This window comes from Paramormyrops kingsleyae, chromosome 22 (assembly GCF_048594095.1).
Source record: "Paramormyrops kingsleyae isolate MSU_618 chromosome 22, PKINGS_0.4, whole genome shotgun sequence".
NCBI lineage: Eukaryota > Metazoa > Chordata > Actinopteri > Osteoglossiformes > Mormyridae > Paramormyrops > Paramormyrops kingsleyae.
The window spans coordinates 8,830,695-8,850,296 of record NC_132818.1 but is presented as its reverse complement, the minus strand read 5'-3'; the positions used below and the strand labels follow the sequence as shown (position 1 = coordinate 8,850,296).

Sequence of the window (19,602 nt, the reverse complement as noted above, 5' to 3'; positions counted from 1 at the left end):
AATCGGATTTATTGTGGAAAAAAATCTGAGATTTTATTTTTAGGCCGTATCGCACAGCTCTACAGCAGGGCGATCAGAGCCATGGGAGATGATGCTGTGGCTGGTGGCTGTTGGTGCAGGGTGGTGGCTGTTGGTGCTGGGTGGTGGCTGTTGGTGCTGGGTGGTGGCTGTTGGTGTTGGGTGGTGGCTGTTGGTGTTGCGTGGTGGCTGTTGGTGTTGGGTGGTGGCTGTTGGTGTTGCGTGGTGGCTGTTGGTGTTGCGTGGTGGCTGTTGGTGTTGCGTGGTGGCTGTTGGTGCTGGGTGGTGGCTGTTGGTGCTGGGTGGTGGCTGTTGGTGCTGGGTGGTGGCTGTTGGTGCTGGGTGGTGGCTGTTGGTTGATGTTAGTTGATGTTAGTCCATAGTTAGAATAAATGCCTTTTCCACACACGCAGTGCAGAGTTGGTGTTGTATGTGTCCCACCCTACTGTCATTTCTCCACTTCCATCTTCCTGTCTCCACGTAGCCCAGCTCCCAGAGTCCCTCCTTTACCCTTTTATTCTCTTCCTGGTTTCCGACGTGAATCCTGAGATCTGATTGGTCAGGGTCTGCATATAAATTCCCTTCCTCTCTGGCAGTGTCTTTAGCCCCTCCCACTCCACACCTCCGCACTTAATGGTTACCCCTGTCGCCCCCCCCCCCCCCCCACAGGGAGGGTACGCCGCATATCGCTACGCGCAGCCGGCTGCTGTAACTGGGGCGACGGCCGCTGCAGCTGCCGCGGCTGCCTACAGTGACAGGTGGGTGGGGCACCTCCGCCGTGATGCCCCTCTCCGGCGTCTGTCACGCCATGCCCACGCTGACCTGTCTGCTTCTGTCCCGCAGCTACGGCCGGGTGTACGCTGCAGACCCGTACCATGCCCTGGCCCCAGCCGCCGCTGCCGCCTACGGCGTGGGAGCCATGGTGAGGCCGTCACCCGGTCCGTTTTGCTTCGTTAGAAGTTCTTGTTGCTCCTGCTCCAGTACTCTACTTGTAACTGCCGTTCCCTAGAAGCTCAGCCTTGCTGCACTTGCGCCAAGTCGACTCCTTGACAGCACGTTCAGTGCCAGTCAAAAGTTTGGACACGCCAAGCCAAAATAAAAGCGTACATTGGAGAGTGATGGTATCGCATCACATGACCTGGCCACCTGACACAGTAGAGATGGTTTAGGAGGAGTTTGACCAGAGAGTGAAGGAACAGAGGCCAATGGGTGCTGAGCATGTATGTGGGACGTCCTTCAGACAGCTGGAAAAGCATCCCAGGAGGCCACCTCATGAAGCTGGAGTAGAGGGGACAGTAGAGGCAGCCAGTCCCTGGAGCAACTGGGGTTAAAGGTCTTGTTCAAGGGCCCAGTGGTGGGATCACTCTTCTGACCCAGGGATTTGAACCAGCATCCTTCTGAGTTCCAACCCCCAGAGCTGAGACTAGTTTTTATGTCTTTGTAATTATTCTAAAATGTAGAGAATAGTTCATATAAACCTCTCTGTGGGACGGTGTGTCTGAACTTTTGTCTGGTACTATATGTTTGCATTGTGCTATTTGCCTCACCTGTTCATCACTTTGGATCAGAGCATCTGCTAAATGTATAAAATGTAGAATGTTTAGCAGAATCTGGTTTGGGGTGGTGGTGGGAATTTAGAGAAGCACCTTTTATCATGTATCTGTTATGGCCGTTTGTGGCTCGGCAGGGAATTTAGAGAAGCACCTTTTATCATGTATCTGTTATGGCCGTTTGTGGCTCTGCAGGGAATTTAGAGAAGCACCTTTTACCATGTATCTGTTATGGCCGTTTGTGGCTCTGCAGGAAATTTAGAGAAGCACCTTTTACCATGTATCTGTTATGGATGTTTGTGGCTCTGCAGGGAATTTAGAGAAGCACCTTTTATCATGTATCTGTTATGGCCGTTTGTGGCTCTGCAGGGAATTTAGAGAAGCACCTTTTATCATTTATCTGTTATGGCCGTTTGTGGCTCTGCAGGGAATTTAGAGAAGCACCTTTTATCATGTATCTGTTATGGCCGTTTGTGGCTCTGCAGATCTTGTTTGTTTGGTGGCTGTGTGCTGAGATCTTAACCTCTCTGTCTCCTCACACAGGCCAGTCTGTACCGGGGTGGATACAGCAGATTTGCGCCATACTAAACGGCTTCCATTTCCACGGACCCCTCTCGCCCCCCTCCCTCGCCCACTCCCCGACCCTGACTTCATACACTTCATTTGGAAACCTGCGTTCCACAGACATGGTAACGATGACCGCCCATCAGTCAGCTGACACCCTGTCACCTTGGCTTCACGGCAGCCAATGAGAGCTCGGCCCCAAATGCATTCAAAGGCAACGGCGATTTAAACGGCAAAGCCGTCACCACAGCTGAACAGAGGAGGAGCAGCCCGTCCGCGTGGAACAGCGTGGGGCTGAATGAGAGGCGTGCGGCGGCCTAACATCGCCCCCGGAGCAGACAGCTGCGGTTTCACCCTAACCCTCTGACCCGGCCGAAGAATCACACCCACCGACAGTACAGAGAAAAACAGGCCCCCATCCCACAGACACACAAAGGCGTGGAGAAACTAATTTTTTGTTTTTTCTTTTTAACTGTGGACCACAGAGGGATGGTGGAAGCTTCAAGCTCACTACAAAGTGTTAAGATCCATGATGTTGAGGTCGCGACACCCGGGACCCAAGTGGAAACAAACTGCAACGTGGAAGGAGGACGATGAGAGAGAGGGAGGCGGGGGGGGGGGGGGGGGAAGAGAGAGAGAGAGAGAGAGAGAGAGAGAGAGAGAGAGATATCCAGCCCCCAGACATAAAATGACATCACCACTGATGCAACACTAGTGTGTGTGTGTGTGTGTGTGTGTGTGTGTGTGTGTGTGTCCCTGTCCGTCCGTCCACTGCCGTTTCTTTAAGGAGTAACTCTAAGACTCTCCGGGTCTGCGCTGACTGCAGGGAGCGGAGGAGAGATCAGCTCTGCCTGCGTTTCACTACCAGCCGGGTGTGTCAAAGGTCCTGCTCCTCGTGTTAATTTTTTTTGTTTTAAATCCTCATTACCTCAGTAATGTGTTTTTTGTCTCTGGAATATGTCACAAAAAACAGAACTACAGTACTAATAATAATGTACAAATGTGTAAATGGGATTGCTTGACAGCCTAGAATTGATTATTATGATTATTATTATTATTGTACTATAGAGTTAATGGTCTCTGATCATGATTATCGTTTATCATTGCTGGTTGAGTATTTACTGTTAACTACCATTTAATTGCATCCACAGAAGCATCTGACCTACATTTTTACACACATGCTGTTTGATTTTATTTCTTGACTAGGCTCCTTAGGAAAGGAGAGAAGGGGTTGAAAATGGGGGGGGGGGGAGATTGTGCTGTCATCAGTAGTATGGCCCCCCCAGCTCCGGCTGGCTTTGGGTGACTGAATGAGCGCATTGAAGATAACCACAGGTAGTCAGAACTGGCTTGAAGTCATTATGGATAATAAACTCAGGGTTTTTTGGGGGGTGGGGGGTGGGCTGGTGTTTGAGTATGTTACTGAGTGACACTAAGCCAGTGTCCCTTCTCTCAGCAGTGGAGCAGGTCCCATACATAAAGTTTAAGATCACCTTCTGCTTTCTGGATGATGCAGTGCGATATGTATGGAGGTCACTGCATTCTGCTTACAGTGCTGTGGGAAAGGCAGCCATAGACAGACATGTATAAATAGCTTTTGTCATAGTGCTGTTCTGTATAACCTCATATATTCAGAATATGGTATCTTTTAATTCCTTTGATTCCAAAGATTCCCTCTGGAAGCACATTTTGGTCGTATTTCATATGATTGCTGTTCTTTTAGCTGTTCTATTTACGTATAGCTTAAAATGATCCTTTTTTTTTTTTTTTTTAAGAAAAAAGTGAGATCCGCCCGTTTTATGTATTATGTACTGAAATGGGTAATTCAGATACCAGTTTTTAAAAACCATGCTTTTCCGATACCGAACGGTTGGGTTCTTAGCGACCGTGACAACTTCTAGCGGTCATTTATTTATACCTGCAGCGCAATGCGTTTTACGACGCGATGATTAAACGGTTTTAAACACTAGAATGCAAGTTGCTTGATTTTTGAAAACGGAAGAAAATGTGTTCCGACTTGAAGTTGGTGCATGTATGTATGTTTGACTAGGAAATGGTTATATATGGCATGAGATTGTGACGGAAAGACAGCAGGGAATGGATGGGCGGTAATTCGTAAGTAAAAAATGTTGGCATTGGAACGGAAGCGATTGTTGTAAGTCCTTTCACAGTTTAATATATTTACGTAGGTATGTGGGGGTTTTAAATAGATTTAGCGGCCTCTTCAGGGGAGATGGTGTTTTGTGAAACGATGTTGGGACTGAGCCATATTTCAAGGAGTCGCTTGGAGACACGTTTTATTTTTTCGAGTTGAATATAAGTTCGTCTTTTTTTAACTGGTGGAGTGGGAGGTTTTAACAGGTGCGTGTTAAGACACATGACTGAACAAGGATGAACACTAGTGCGGAGTTTTTGCGCGGTGGTGTTTTTTTTATAGGTATTCATAGGGGCCTGATACTGCGCGCCGGGCTGAGAGCCGCTTGCGGGCGGCGGCGTGATGGAGCGTCTTCCTCCGGCTCCTCCAGCAGCTCCATCCCCCTACCGGATGGATATGTCATAAATGAAGATCAGTCGGCGGTTATCAGCTGTCATTTTTACATGTGGTCATGACGATTTTGTGTAATTTTACCGCAACGCTTTTCCTTTTTCGTTAATACGAAATTATGAAGGCGGTTTAAATATTACCTTGTGTTAAAGTAATTTCGAGAGCTGCAGTTTCATTTTTAATGTGATGCGGGGGAGGGGGGCGTGCCTGTTAAGCCTTTGAATAGTGTGTCAGTGTTAAATATCATCTGGACACCAAATATCCAGCGCTGAAACCGGATCCAAGCACCTGGCCGTGTGTGACAGCGGATAAGTGCACAGCACCCGTCCGTCCCCGTCCCCCCCGGACAGTTCGGATCGCACCGATTAGGGATGATATTGTGCGGAAGCGCTCAAGGGGCGGTACTACCACCCCCATCCAGAGCAACCCAGACCTGCGGGGGTCCGTCCTGTTTGGCCGGGCGTTTAGGGGTCTGCGATGACCCCGGTAACACTCACGTACTTTTGTTGAACAGTTTGTCATTGCTCCGGCCTGTCCCATGGATTTGCAATGAAACTGACAGTGTATTTTTATTATAATAATTATTATTCTCCTTATTCCCATTCGCCATGTATGCTTTGTTTTCTGTGTTTATTGAATGTGTATATATATAAACAGTTTGTTTGGTTTTTACTTTTGCCTCTGTTCCCTTTTTACCTCGTCACCCCATAGCTTAAATGACATTGTTTAAATTTATTCGGAATTACATTTCCGCTGCAGGGAGGTAACATTTAACGCTCCCTATACATAAGACTTGCCACAGGGGGGGGGGTGCATTTTCTCAGATGATGGAAAAGGTATGCTTAGCGAGAAGGTCTCCGGTTCGAGTTAAAAAGAAAACTGCGTTAATGCTCGCATCGTACCATTAGTGTATTATCCTATCGGTGTGAAACCTGTGGCCAGTAGAGTTATTGCACCCCCGCGAGCTCCCTGAGCAAAGCTCCTTAACTTCAACTGCTCAAGGGACCCTTCTGCTAACTGACTCGGTGCTGTGACCGCAAAAACCAGTTCATGTACCTCCTCCAAACCACATTATTATTATTTCTTTAAATATCCATAATGCCCGGTTGTGTCAAACAGAAAGCCCTCAAGAAAGTCAAAGAACCCTTCTCGCTTAAGCCACACTTTTGACAGTAGCATGTCCTTCCCAAATGTATGTTTGGCTTCGCCTTACAAAGAACTGGTTCCTGCTGTGGAAGGACGAATGTCTCTGGGGAATATGGATCCAACAGAGAAGTTACCTTTTTGTGACTTGTAGTGACCCCTAAGGACCGGTAAGTTGGCTCGTCCAGTGGCACACAAGCTGAAGATGCCCCCGTGTGGTGGGCTCGGGTATAGCTCTTCTTTGTTCCCTGTTGCAGCACCGGCTTGATCTTGGCGGCTGCGGTTCCGTTGAAAACAAAAAATGCTACCCTAGTAAAAATGTTTCTAAAAACGGAGGAAGAAACTGCAGTGAATCTTCTGCTTTTTATGACTTCCTGATTATTCCTTGTCTGTATTATGAATCATAACATCGAAATTAAGAACGAAACAAACGTTTAATAAGAGAAGCGTATAATACAGGCTGCTAGTATTGTGGAAGAGGCAGTCAACAAAATGGTTTAACACAGGATGGCATTTCGTTAAATCTGTGTATTTTAATACATCTGCACCTATATTTTAGAAAATAAAAATAAAAAATAGCTTAAAATACACTTCGAAATTGGCTTTACTCGGCTATGTCGCAACCCCGTAACTGCAGGTAGCCTACTTTTGAAGTACTTTTGGTATTTCAGCTTTTTTCCGTTTTAAGTAGTTTATATAAATGACAAGTAATAATCAACTTGATGCTAATGAGTTTCAGGTAATGGTTAGAATTTTACCTTGTCACTATGTCAAAATGTGCGCTGTTCAGGTACCATTAATGAAATAATTGCGCGGATAGTTAAAAAGAGTGTTTTAGTGATTTAAATTAATAATTTACAGGAAGTCATAGCTTTAGAGAATAAAGGTTGTACATAGAACAACCTGCGAACCAGGCTGGGATGTAAACAAACGTGATTAGGTCTAAAGGATCTGTGAAGGTTCAAACGATGTTGGTCTCTAGCTGGACAGCCTGCGACCGTAGTAATCCTCGTAGGGCACATCGGTGTTGGTGGTCTGAGGTCGTGGGATGCTGTAGTCTTTCCCAGGGTCTATGTCCTATAACACAGCACCCGTGACATTAAAGCGATGTGGTTCGCGTTGTGGAAGGAGCGTTCGTACATGTGTCAGTAATTACATTATTACAGTCCTAATAGTGTGATAGTGTGCATGCAGGGGTGGAATATAAGATCGCCCACTCGCGAGCAATTTCAACAAAGGGTGAATACAAAAAAAACTTAACCTTATAGCTGAGAAAGAAATGTATACATATTGTGTGTGTTAGTGAGTGGCGCCGTTATGCATGGTAAGATCTTGTATAGAGCCTGTCTGTTTTGTGTTTATGGGTGTAATTACGCTGAACTCACCGACATGGAGAATCCTGATTCGTACGGCGAGCGTATTGCCGCGTTGTTCCGTTTACCTGCAAAATAAATTCATCAGCATCCACCTGTCAGCTCTGGTCTCTATTCACCTGCGAGGGTGCTGCGTCACCGTCACACAGCCAGACTGTCAGCAGCCCCTGTTATCTGCCGCTGATGTGTCTCATTTGGTTGGCAGTGTTACGGAGTGTGTAGATTGGCTCCTGCTTTTTACTTTGGATATGCACTGTTAAGGAAATACAGCAGGTCCTCTACAGTGCCTGAGGGATTCTCACCTCTCCAGTCCTGGTTGTCGCTTTCGAAGCTCCGGTTCTCCCGCCCCGTCTTTTTGACCCCTTGCAGCCCGGCCATCTCGCCACTGGGGCTAGTCCAGCCCGTGAAGTCCAGCGGGGTCTCCTCCCCGCTCCGTAGCGTCTGCCGCAGAATGGCCGCCTGGGCCAGCCCGTGTCCGAGAAGCAGCACCCAGGCGTTGGACACCAGCGCCACGCTCAGGACCGGGTCGTCCCAAAGCGGCCTGCGGCCCATCTCCCAGTTTCCCCACGTCAGCAGTGTGATCCACACCACCCAGACGGCCACGGAGAGTGTGACGGTGAGGCAGAGCAGCAGCGCCTGGGCCCCGGCCCGGTTACGGGCTTCCTTCCTGGGGCACCCGAAGAGGCAGAGGCAGGATACGGAGCAGCACAGAGCCGCGGAGACGAGGCACAGCACATAGATGAGGAGCACGACGAACTCGGCCTGGGAGTAGCGGCACGGCTGCTGGTCACGGACGAGCACAGTGAGCAGCCACTCCGCAGCCACGACGGCCTGCACGGAGCTGAGGGCCAGCGTGAGGCCCGCCTCGGCCCAGCCCCGCACCAGGCCCCGCAAGGCCAGACTGCGCGACACCAGCGCCGAGAAGCAGAGCGCCGAGAGCACGCCGAAGAGGAAGACCCGGGTCGGACACGTGGCCGGGTCGAGCCGGACCACAAAGGCGAAGGTCAGGCTGAACATTCCCGCCGTCCCCACCAAGAACAGCAGCAAGGATGTCGCAGTCCCCGCCGTGGCCATTAGGGGGCGATGTCGTAGGGACGTCCACGTGGTCCAGGCGATGGTAGCGAAAAGCAGAGCCAAGGTGACGAGCAGGCCCAGGGCTGCCAAAGTCTCCACCACGATTCCCCAGGCAGCCTCCGTGTCACAGAGGAAGGAGAAGCTCGGGTCGAGGCTGGAGCCACACCCAGACGCCATTTGGTGAGTGGGCGTGTATCCGTTCGGTTTGGGGGCAGAGGTGGTATTGGACTGATTGGAGTTCATTGCAGTGGGAGGCGAGTCTTGCCGTCTGTGCCTAGAGCGGTCAGGCTGTTATTGGACGTTAGCGGTGTTTGGTCTCTGCTGGAGGGGGCTCCGGGGGTGGCGGAGGAGTGATCTGTCTTATTGAAGAGTTTCTGTTAGGCTCTCATTCACGGTGCCTGATGACAAGTCGTTGGCTCGTGGGCTTGTGCTCGCTTCTTCCCCATGGAAAATGCCGCTCTGTCTGAAAGTTTAAAAGGAATGAAGGAGAACGTTACTGCACAGTGTCCTGGATTGATATTGTAAGTGACAGTGTGATACTGAAGTGTTAGTAATGGTATCACTAAGGATCCCCCTCCCGCAGATGGTCCATGCTTTTTCTAACCCTAAACCTACCGGTACCTGGGAGGCAGCAGAAATGTGTAGCGTTTGGGGGGGGGGGGGGGGCATGATGAGGACCATGTTGAGAAATACTGGGGAGAAGCCAGAATGAAAGGTAGACAAAGCGCCTAAATTAGAGAATTGATCTATCAACATGAACTGTGTATAGTTGAAAAGGAATCCTGTAGCTCAGATTGTCAGAGGGTTGGTTATGTTGTGTGTGGGGCACATGATAGAAAGTTCCAGCAATTCAGACTGAACAGGACTGGAGCTTAAAGCAGAGGGATGGATTCCTTTGTAGGCATGTAACTGGTGTTTAGATGCTGGGACTTTTGTTCCTTCAGTTCTGCCCCAACATGTTGCCTGACCTCCACCTGAGTCATTTCCCCCAACAAGTTAAAAAAAAAAAAGTTACAATGGACTACAGTGTTTTCTGTGTAGAGAAATTGATGGAGCCTTAGCAAAGTGTTTGGTATATGTAGGTATATTAAAATTGTTATTGTTGCACTGATTTACAGAATTTTTTAAATCCCTTTTCCCCATATAGGTAGCCAGAAATCTGATTACTGTAACAGTTTTAAGTTCAGATATAACTCAAAACTAGGTAAATATTTTTAAATCTTTCATCTTCATTGTATACATGTAACCCACAATAAACAATCAACTATTAATGATGCATATTTTTTTGCTCAACTGTTTTTTCTCATCTCCATAACCATTGCCCTGGATTTGAAACTATATTTTTAACTATAAACCTTATTTATTGCCTAAATAAATGGTAATAGAATAAAACTGATTAACTACTCTAGAGGTAAAATTGGCAGTTTAGACAATGAAGTAGCATAATTTGAGTCAAAATAATTTTAAGAATTAGAGAAAATTGATGTTACGGTAATGAGTTTGTGATAATGACCCAGCTTGTATTTACCCACAAACCAAGCACGGGACTGAACTCAACCCAACCAGCTTCTGACAGAGATCTACCTAAAGTTATCTCTCCGCAATGGTGGCGTGAATGTGTGGGCGGTTAATGGCTGTGGTGATTTAGAGAGCACTGCTGAATTTGAGAGAGATGCACACGCTCGATAAGCGGATTCCATTTCCTTCAGTTCACAATAGCGCTGCTGTCTGTGCATCAGAGATTAAAAGGCTGACATTTATAATGTTATCTTTTCATACGGATTCTCATTGTGCTCTGCCACAAACGTGCCACAACATTTATTCTGCGTGAGTTTAAAGAGCAGTTACTCACACTTCACACCGTGATGCTGAAACATTCGCTCCTCATTGTGCCCAGTAACCTTTGATGTTTAATCAGAGTAAATTCTGATTTTGTTCATTTGAAATTAATTACCCAGAAACAATTTTCTCAATTATAGACATTTAGCAGACCTGAGGCAAATTATTTATCCAAGAAATACCAATTTCTCTTCAGTGGGTGTTGTCCGTCTCTCCATTACTGACTTGCCAGTGTTACTCACTTGTGTAATACTTTTTTTTAGATACTTCTAAGTATTAACAGGAGTATTTAAAGGAGGAAACAAGCTTACCTTCGATCCAGAGTTACTGTTCCTCTTTTATCCTGCTTGTTGCAGCCATTTGCTGCCGTTATTGGTCGTCGGTAGAGACTGTTGGACTTCAGGTCAGTTCTGATCAGCATGTATCCCCATGTCTTTGCGCCGAGTCGTGTAGCGAGAGAGAGGAGGAAGAACTGAGGGTGGGTGAGGCTTTGACACCAGAGACGGGATTGTTTGTTTAAATCCCTGATTTACATTGACAGGTAAGAGGGGGAGTAACAGGCCCCCCCTCCAATCTCTGCCTTTAAAGAAGGCGTGTTTCAGCCAGGGGCCGTGAAACCTGTACGGACACCAATCCAACCCGAGCAGTTCTAGCGTGTTGGGACAGGCGCCCCCCGCCAGTAGCACACTACTGTCTTTCATGGGGCTCCCCGCAGTCACCCTATCGGGGTCCGCTCTCTTCGGCCCGTGGGGGCGATCCGGCCTGCTCCGCCCGTCCCCCTGACCGGCGGAATGCGAATATTTGGGAGCTGTGTTTCTGCTCGTCAGCGTTTTGGCCGCTGTCTCTGGCGGCGACCGATCACAGGCTGCCGAGAACGCAGGCATGTGGCAGCACATCTGGCGAGAATGGCCAACGTTCGGTGCACGTCAGCCGGGCCTGACGCCCAGTCATGCCTGTGCAGGCCGTGTGTGTGTGTGTGTCTGTGTGTCTGTGTGTGCGTGGAGGAGCTGATAACTGGGTCATTTGTTTAACTCTGTTAGACAGGGAGGGGGGAAAATGCATGCAAATTATCATAAGTCCTTGGTAGCTTCTTCCTTTGCCAGCTAATGTTGTGGCGTTTAACATTAAAGCAGTTCACTGGATTATGACTGAGCTGGAATTACTGTATCTGATATTTAGACCCATTTATTTTCCCTGCCTACTGTGCTGGGTCATGAGCCTGTTCCAGAAGCAAGGGGTCAAAGGTCAGGAGTAGAAAGGGGCACCAACAACTTTAAGCAACTCCAGCTCACTATAACATGTTTTTTGGCTGAGGGGGGAGGACCCAGAGGAAACCCCATGACAGCGACAGGGTGAGCATTCAAACTGCACCTGGTCCCAGAGGTGTGACGCAACAGTGCTAACCACTGCACTACTGTGCTAACCACTGCACTACTGTGCTAACCACTGCACATATTACCAGATCAACTTTTGAGTTTTTTTTTTTTTAATAAATTGAAATTTCAGATATTGAATAATTTAAAAACTGTGTTTTGGAAATGTATATACACTCACCTAAAGGATTATTAGGAACACCATACTAATACGGTGTTTGACCCCCTTTCGCCTTCAGAACTGCCTTAATTCTACGTGGCATTGATTCAACAAGGTGCTGAAAGTATTCTTTAGAAATGTTGGCCCATATTGATAGGATAGCATCTTGCAGTTGATGGAGATTTGTGGGATGCACATCCAGGGCACGAAGCTCCCGTTCCACCACATCCCAAAGATGCTCTATTGGGTTGAGATCTGGTGACTGTGGGGGCCATTTTAGTACAGTGAACTCATTGTCATGTTCAAGAAACCAATTTGAAAGGATTCGAGCTTTGTGACATGATACATTATCCTGCTGGAAGTAGCCATCAGAGGATGGGTACATGGTGGTCATAAAGGGATGGACATGGTCAGAAACAATGCTCAAGTAGGCCGTGGCATTTAAACGATGCCCAATTGGCACTAAGGGGCCTAAAGTGTGCCAAGAAAACATCCCCCATACCATTACACCACCACCACCAGCCTGCACAGTGGTAACAAGGTATGATGGATCCATGTTCTCATTCTGTTTACGCCAAATTCTGACTCTACCATTTGAATGTCTCAACAGAAATCGAGACTCATCAGACCAGGCAACATTTTTCCAGTCTTCAACTGTCCAATTTTGGTGAGCTCGTGCAAATTGTAGCCTCTTTTTCCTATTTGTAGTGGAGATGAGTGGTACCCGGTGGGGTCTTCTGCTGTTGTAGCCCATCCGCCTCAAGGTTGTGCGTGTTGTGGCTTCACAAATGCTTTGCTGCATACCTCGGTTGTAACGAGTGGTTATTTCAGTCAAAGTTGCTCTTCTATCAGCTTGAATCAGTCGGCCTATTCTCCTCTGACCTCTAGCATCAACAAGGCATTTTCGCCCACAGGACTGCCGCATACTGGATGTTTTTCCCTTTGCACAGCATTCTTTGTAAACCCTAGAAATGGTTGTGCGTGAAAATCCCAGTAACTGAGCAGACTGTGAAATACTCAGACCGGCCCGTCTGGCACCAACAACCATGCCTCGCTCAAAATGGCTTAAATCACCTTTCTTTCCCATTCTGACATTCAGTTTGGAGTTCAGGAGATTGTCTTGACCAGGACCACACCCCTAAATGCATTGAAGCAACTGCCATGTGATTGGTTGATTAGATAACTGCATTAATGAGAAATTGAACAGGTGTTCCTAATAATCCTTTAGGTGAGTGTATATAAAAATAAGAATTAGAATTATTATTCTATCAGTGAACATTACTGTCGTGTAACTAATGTTTAAAAATGAAATTAGGCCCTAAAGCTAGAGGAACGTCTACTGATGACATGTTTGGAAAGCAAAGATTTTTGTTCAAATGCAAGATTTGGACACCCTTCCAAAGACTCGAAAGATGAAGAACTTAAAATTGAATTTTATTGAACATGTGCTAATGGTAATCCATGCTAAGCAGACGTCACTATAAAAAGTATATGAGCAAAAGCTTTATATTACAGAGTTGATCGGGAGGGGGGAAGGGGGGGCGAGGGCCATTATGCTGTGTTTTTACATGGTAATTTTATTTATAATTGTACCGTTTGCCTCATTACTACTCAGTAGGTGTTGCACCTTATTTACAAGTACAGTCATTTCACAAGTACATTCCAGTGTTTAAAAATATCGCTTAACATTCACAGTCGCAGAAAAACCAGGCTGTGATGAGGGCAAAGACCGTGCGGCAGATAGTACCAATGCAGGAGTGAGTACAAGCTTTACTGATACTCGACTGCTATAAGCCAAGCACAAGGTTTGGGGCGCTATATATGAAGGTTACTGCGCCGCTGTTGCCGGGAGATGGAAGGGTCACGCTGCAGGAAACACCCGGACACACACACACATGGGAGCGTAACGGCTGGAGGGAGGAGAGCTGGAGGTCGGGAGCCGGGCCTGGCTCTAGGGGGCGTAGCGGAGCAGATGGTGAGGGAGGGGCCGCGGTGCTCAGATGATGCCGTATTTGGCGAGGTCGCTGAGCTCCATGTCGCCGAAGGCCTCCCAGGGGCAGACGACGGTGATGTCTGGGGGGGGGCAGTGAGAAAGTCAGAGCGCGGCCACCGACGCCCCCTGCTGGCCAGACTAAGTGCCTGTATGGGCAGGACCTCCAGGGCTGTGTGACAGTGTGGGGGAGCAGCGTTACACAAAACAAAGGAGTTCAAACCTGGATGGATGGATGGATGGATGGATGGATGGACAAGTTGATGTACTGATGGATAGACAGATGGGTGTATGGATGGATGGATGAGGGATGGATGGATACAGATGGGTGCATGGATGGATGGATGGACGGAGAGGCGGACAGATGGATAAATGGGTGGATGATGGATAGACAGAACGATAGACAGATGGATGGGTGGATCCCAGGGGATTTTTTTTGGAGAACATCCAGTAATAGTTACAGTTACTAATGGATATACAGATATATATATAGTTACCTGTGCCGAGCCCCTCCATGCCAGGGATGTCGTCCCCAAACCTGAGGGAAGGCAAGAGCCGCTGTGATGTGCTGACAGCTGTGTGTGGCTTCCTCCTGATTCATATCTGTGCAGCAGGGCTGCGCAGCCGGTGTCACTGTCATATCTGTACTGCAGGGCTGCGCAGCCGGTGTCACTGTCATATCTGTACTGCAGGGCTGCGCAGCCGGTGTCACTGTAACCTGCTGAGGTGACTCACCCTTTCTGTCCCGGCTTGGGGGCTTTGCTCTTGAATGTGCGCGTCTGCCTCTGCTTAAACTTGGGGGGGCCCTTCTTGGGTGTGGAGGGCCCCCCAGGGCCGGCCGGAGTGGCGAGAGCACTTCCTGCGGGGGGCTGGCAGTTCATCTTCGCGGCTTAGTGTGTGTGTGGGGGGGAGATCTGCGCAGAGACATCATCTTACCATGAAGGTCGCACTAGTTTCTCATTCTATCTTTATTTTCTGTTTGTCTTTTACTTGTTAAATCTCCCCCCCTCATATTCTGGGGTCTTTCATCTCTCTTTTTTTTTAATCTTTGTAGGTCTCAGCTTCCACTTCTGCCTCACTTCTCTTCCCTTTCTGTTTTCGCTCTCCATCTCTCCACCCCTCCCTCCGTCTCTTGGCTTCCCCGTATCCCACCCCCCCGCCCCCATACTGCGGATGAGAGTTATAGCCTCGCGTCAATCGTGTTGCAAAATGTCGACGCAGCACAACCTGCGATTCCGCACACCCGCATGCCACATCCCAGGAGGCTAAAGAGAGACAGGACTCCGTTCAGAGGCGAGGGGGGGGGGGAGGGGGAGGGGGAGGCCCTTCCATGCAGCCCGCTGTCTGCCAGACCCGTTGCGAGAGACAGCATTTGGCTTAATCTTCAAGCTTTGTCCCGTGCCGTTTGCCAGCTAGTGCTCAAGGCCTGAGCTGGAAATGCTGTTACAGGATCACAACCTGCTGGTAATGCTGGTTAATTCCAGTGACCTCGCAGTGCAGCGCCGGCCTGGTAATCCCTCCTCAATCTGCTTGTTATGTCCTCATCCTCTTACCAGTTTTTCCAGCCATGTGTTTCCTTCCTCTTTTTTTCTGCACATATGAGTTGCGCCTTTCCTCTGTCGTCATCCTCCGCGCTTACAGCCAGTTTACCCCCCTCCCCACCCCAACCAGAATCATAAGCTCTCTTTAAGCTGGTTAATCTACCTGAGAGGGTATAAGTCATTACGTCATTCCTGTGTTATTTTGGATTGGCTTTTGTTGGGTTTTTTTGGGTGGAATTGGGGCACCCAGCAGTCCCTTGACAGTAAGGCTCACAGAGCACATCCTGAGGCGTGGAAAACAGCTCCAGTGCTCACTGCCTTTTGTGACGCCTGCGGTCTTTCTCCTCTACGCTGAGCCACCCTGACCCACATTCCTTCAGCCCTGAGCTCTGTCTCTCCTCCTTGCCTTGACTCGTCCCCCGGCACACTTTGGCTGAGGGTCATCGTCATGGCAACATAGCCTTAGGCCACTCTACACAGACACGCCGTAATACTGGATGGAATCATGCAGTAGGTACCTTTATCTCATGTATCTCTGCAGTGACAATGCTCCCAGTTCACCCTAATCTTGTAATGGAAGCCATGCAAACATCAGCATAGAATTTCTGTATTGGGAATGTATTTACGAATGCAATTCTGCATACACTGCAGCACAGCGCCCACCGTAAACTGGACAGGTAGCCACAGGGCCTGTGCGTGTCCCAGTGGCCCAAACCCTCCACAGGTAACAGGAAAGAAGCGGTTCTTACCTGCTTTATCCACGTCTTCCAGGCAACCCCTGTCTCCCCTGAGGACGAGTGATGGAGGTGCAGGACAGAGACTCACTGGACAGCGGGTGGAGATTATTCGGCGTCTCTGCTTTTTATAAACCCCGCTCTCTCTAATCCCCTGCATCCAGTTATCCAATCGTACGCCTCATCCTGATGAAATGCCAGCCAGCTTGTCCCCCCCCCCATCTTGGGCCCTAGCCTGCAAGTGTTCGCTGACAGTGGCTTTTGACTGAGGCGCTCTACGGTACAGTAATCACTCAGTAATCACTCAGTAATCACTCGGATTACTTATGAAACATAAGTTGTAGGCCGGGGTCAAGAGGTGTGAAAGGGCACTATATGCATAATAGTCTCAGAACCCGACAAAAACCCAGTCTTTTATCTTCATTTTTGGGGAGTGTTTTAGTTTGTTTCCAGCTTAAGGTGAAAATTTTCATTAGAGAACTGCGCAAGAACAGCAAACTGATAATGTAACTGACGCCCTAGTGCATGCCATTCTGTACACCATATTAATACCATTCTCCATGTGTCGTTTAGCATTAATACACAAATATTACTTACTGATTTATTTGAAAATTTTTAAATTAAACGGGAAATGAACAGGAAAAAATGGTAGCGTTAGCAAGGATATCATATTTGAACAAGAGCATTTCAGCGGTTTCATGTGGACGGAAATTTTTTAGAAGACAATGTTCGTGTGGACGGGGATTTTTTTTTAAAACGGAGGAGGAAAAACACCGTTTTAAAATATACCCGTGTACGTGTGGACAAGGCATTCATGTCCCACGATTTTCCTGCGTGGGCCTGAGCGTGTTAATTGGGATTATGTACGGGTAGGAAGCGCAGTGACCTTGAGCTCCCGCACATGGCCTCTTCGTATCGGAATCATTGCATGGAAACGAGCTTCCCGTATTCTGCGACACCTCTATTCCTACGACATGCTGCAGTCTGAAGAGTGCTCAGGGTGTCTGAACCCGGGTCTCCGTGAGGTCCAGGTGTGAGACGTGACCTCCTCACGCTGGTTATGGTGGTTATGTCACATGACGTTGCTGATATGTGATGCTAACCTTGAGGGCTTAAACTCTGCTTGCACTGCAGTTTGTAATGTTATGCCCCCAGATATAGCAAAGTGATTTAATGTCAAAATTAATCTGTGTAACGCTCATTGAGCTCCTCCTGCCTGTTCACAGCGGTCCTCACCCGGACGATGCTGTTGTACCGCGAAATGCTGGTTATCTCTTTCGCAGACGTTTAACTCGCCTGTAATAGTGTCAGGTCTTGTCGCCCGAACCACACCCACGACATCCTGCCAAGTCTGACGCCAAATCCTGCCGCTGCAGGGTAAGATGCTTTACTGTCGAAGTAACCTGTTCCGTCTGTCTATTCAAACCAAATGCATAACAAATTACAAATAATTATATTACAAATGACTGGTTATTAATACAGAATGTACGTGCATAATTAGTACGTAAAGAATGACTTCATTTGATAATATAATTATTGATTGTATTGTAGCGCAGAGGTACTGGCAGACAGCGCGGTATGTTGGACTGATGCCAGTTGTAAATAGTTCGCAGTAATCGCTTGTGTCGTTGTAAATGTGCTGTGTGCTATGTCATGTATAGTGGTTAATGTTTATTGTTGTACGTGGTGTGTGTGTGTATGTGTGCGTGCCCACATTTATTATTGAGAGCATGGCTCAGCGTCCCACCATTACAGTATCGTGATAATTGTTGGATTGTTGCATTATGACCTGTCTGATATTTTATGTGAACTCTTGTTGCCGCATAGCTCCGGGCATCTTACACTGTATCCGTACGTCACCTGAAACATCACACCAAGACAAGGAACGGACTTCAAACACGGGAGAGTTGTTTTAAAGGATCTGACGCATTCGGAACTACAGCAGCGTTGCATCCGCTAAGGGAGTTTCCCAGTCGCTAAACGGACACGTCGCCTTAATCCCATCTGGACTGAGGTTAGCATTAAGCACCTGGGCTAATGTTCATTTCCTCTCTGTGCCTCGGAGGTTGCCCGGAGTAACAGACAAACAGCAAATAACAGAAAGTGACATTATGAAAAGACGATAAGAGTAACTCGTATTGGATTTCATGTCTTTCCAAGGGCTGCCTAAAATGACAAGCTGGCATTTACTGAATCCAACTTTAATTTACAAAAAGTAGTTACTATGCCAAAGGTGCACATCATGGAAACAGTAATAGGAAAGAATACAATGACATGACAACTTTAATTGATTGCTCTGCAGGAGGTAATATTTGTTGTGCAGCAGCATTAAAAATACCCCCCCCCCCCCCAAGAAATTAATAAAAATGAGAACAAAGTGTGAAGTACAGTGCAGGTGGTTCAACATGCAGAAGCACACCCTTTCAAGAATGGAAGGTTGGTAATTCAGTGCAGCTGAAAGAGTAGAGTGATGAGTCAAAGCTTGATTATTCAGCTTGGACACCATGTCTCTCTGCATCAGCTCCACCATGGAGTGCAGACTCAGCCCCGTGACTGAGCTAGTGCCCCCCAGAAGATTGTCCAGCCTGCTGAATATCCTCCTACATCAGGGGTTCTCAAAGTCCAGACCGGATGTGGACCGAACTGCAAGTTTGTCCAGACCCAACCGATAATAGTCCTTATGAATCAAAATGGTTCATGTAAATTAATGTGAAGAGGCTTCAAGTGGTTTGAAGTTCAAAAATACAATGTAGAACCTCCAACCTTCGCACACACATAACTCATCAACCCCCCCCCCCCCATGACAGAGAATCACAACGATGAGCGAACATTAAAAGGTCCCCATTATTGTTATATATTAATGTCTGTATCGAAGGTTATTGTTCATTCATTAAAGTTCATTATATGCTGTTTTCTTATTGAAATTTGTTCTGGATCTCTGACTTTGAAGAGAAATCTGACGTGGACCTTTGACCAAACTCTCGGAGAATCCCTGTCCTACGTCTTGTATCCCCCAGCACAAAGAACTGATCAATGTGACAGACTGATCAATATTTAGTGGCACCAAAGGGCTTCAGAAAAGCAGCTTCCTCTGCTCTTTCCTGGTTACTCGCTTAATGTTTTTGTGCCGATCCAGCCTGCCGTTGGTGTAGGAGGTACCTGTAACACTGTTTCGACGCTCTTTCCTAGGATCCTGACTAGTCGGCAGCTCACAGCTCCGCCTGCAGTCCACCACCAGCTCCTTCATCATTCCACCATCAAGCCTCTTCTGGTCCTTCTTACCCACTCCATCAAAACATACCACCAGGCTCCTACACCCTGCAGCCACAAAATCACCATAGAAGATGGCCGTACTGTCGCTGTCTTAGGGTGTCCGTGCAGCCTGTTTGTGAGTTAATCTGTGATCCAGAGAGCCATGGTTTAGCCTGCATCACATCGAGCTCCTTTTTCGGAAAGTAAGGCAGTACAGAAGTCAAAGAGAATCCTCACGATGTTACTTCACTGGTCCAGGTAGTGATGGCCAAATGAAGCCTCATGAACCATTTGCTGTATTTTCTGATCCCACTAGATGGCGCTCTTGGTTTGCATTGGGGCATGCTTTGTGCTCTTTTTTTGATCAGAGAGCACCATCTAGTGGAGTCAGAAAGTACTGCAAATGGTTTGTGAGGCTTCATTTGGCCATCACAAAGTCCATGAAC

At 47.7% G+C, this 19,602-nt stretch overlaps 3 protein-coding genes across 3 annotated transcripts in view; 1 reads left to right on the top strand and 2 right to left on the bottom strand.

The window, feature by feature from the left end:
• Window positions 1-5,349, top strand: part of LOC111853249 (RNA binding protein fox-1 homolog 2-like) — a 30,310-nt gene extending 24,961 nt beyond the window's left edge. The window contains exons 11-13 of the mRNA XM_023829959.2: window positions 688-776; window positions 862-940; window positions 2,112-5,349. Of these exons, the coding sequence (XP_023685727.2) occupies window positions 688-776; window positions 862-940; window positions 2,112-2,156 (213 nt within the window). The 3' untranslated portion in view covers window positions 2,157-5,349. The remainder of the gene's footprint in view (window positions 1-687; window positions 777-861; window positions 941-2,111) is intronic.
• Window positions 5,350-6,235: 886 nt separating this feature from the next.
• LOC111853250 (retinoic acid-induced protein 3) lies at window positions 6,236-10,986 on the bottom strand. Its single transcript, XM_023829962.2, has 4 exons — window positions 10,418-10,986; window positions 7,496-8,730; window positions 7,206-7,261; window positions 6,236-6,897 (listed from the first exon to the last, which is right to left on the bottom strand). Exons 2-4 carry the CDS (start codon window positions 8,508-8,510, stop codon window positions 6,799-6,801), a joined length of 1,170 nt encoding a protein of 389 aa, XP_023685730.2. The 5' UTR covers window positions 8,511-8,730; window positions 10,418-10,986; the 3' UTR covers window positions 6,236-6,798.
• Window positions 10,987-13,123: 2,137 nt separating this feature from the next.
• On the bottom strand, window positions 13,124-16,071 carry LOC111853256 (retinal cone rhodopsin-sensitive cGMP 3',5'-cyclic phosphodiesterase subunit gamma-like). Its single transcript, XM_023829972.2, has 4 exons — window positions 15,920-16,071; window positions 14,365-14,543; window positions 14,127-14,167; window positions 13,124-13,712 (listed from the first exon to the last, which is right to left on the bottom strand). Exons 2-4 carry the CDS (start codon window positions 14,508-14,510, stop codon window positions 13,636-13,638), a joined length of 264 nt encoding a protein of 87 aa, XP_023685740.1. The 5' UTR covers window positions 14,511-14,543; window positions 15,920-16,071; the 3' UTR covers window positions 13,124-13,635.
• Between the last annotated feature and the right edge of the window lie 3,531 nt (window positions 16,072-19,602).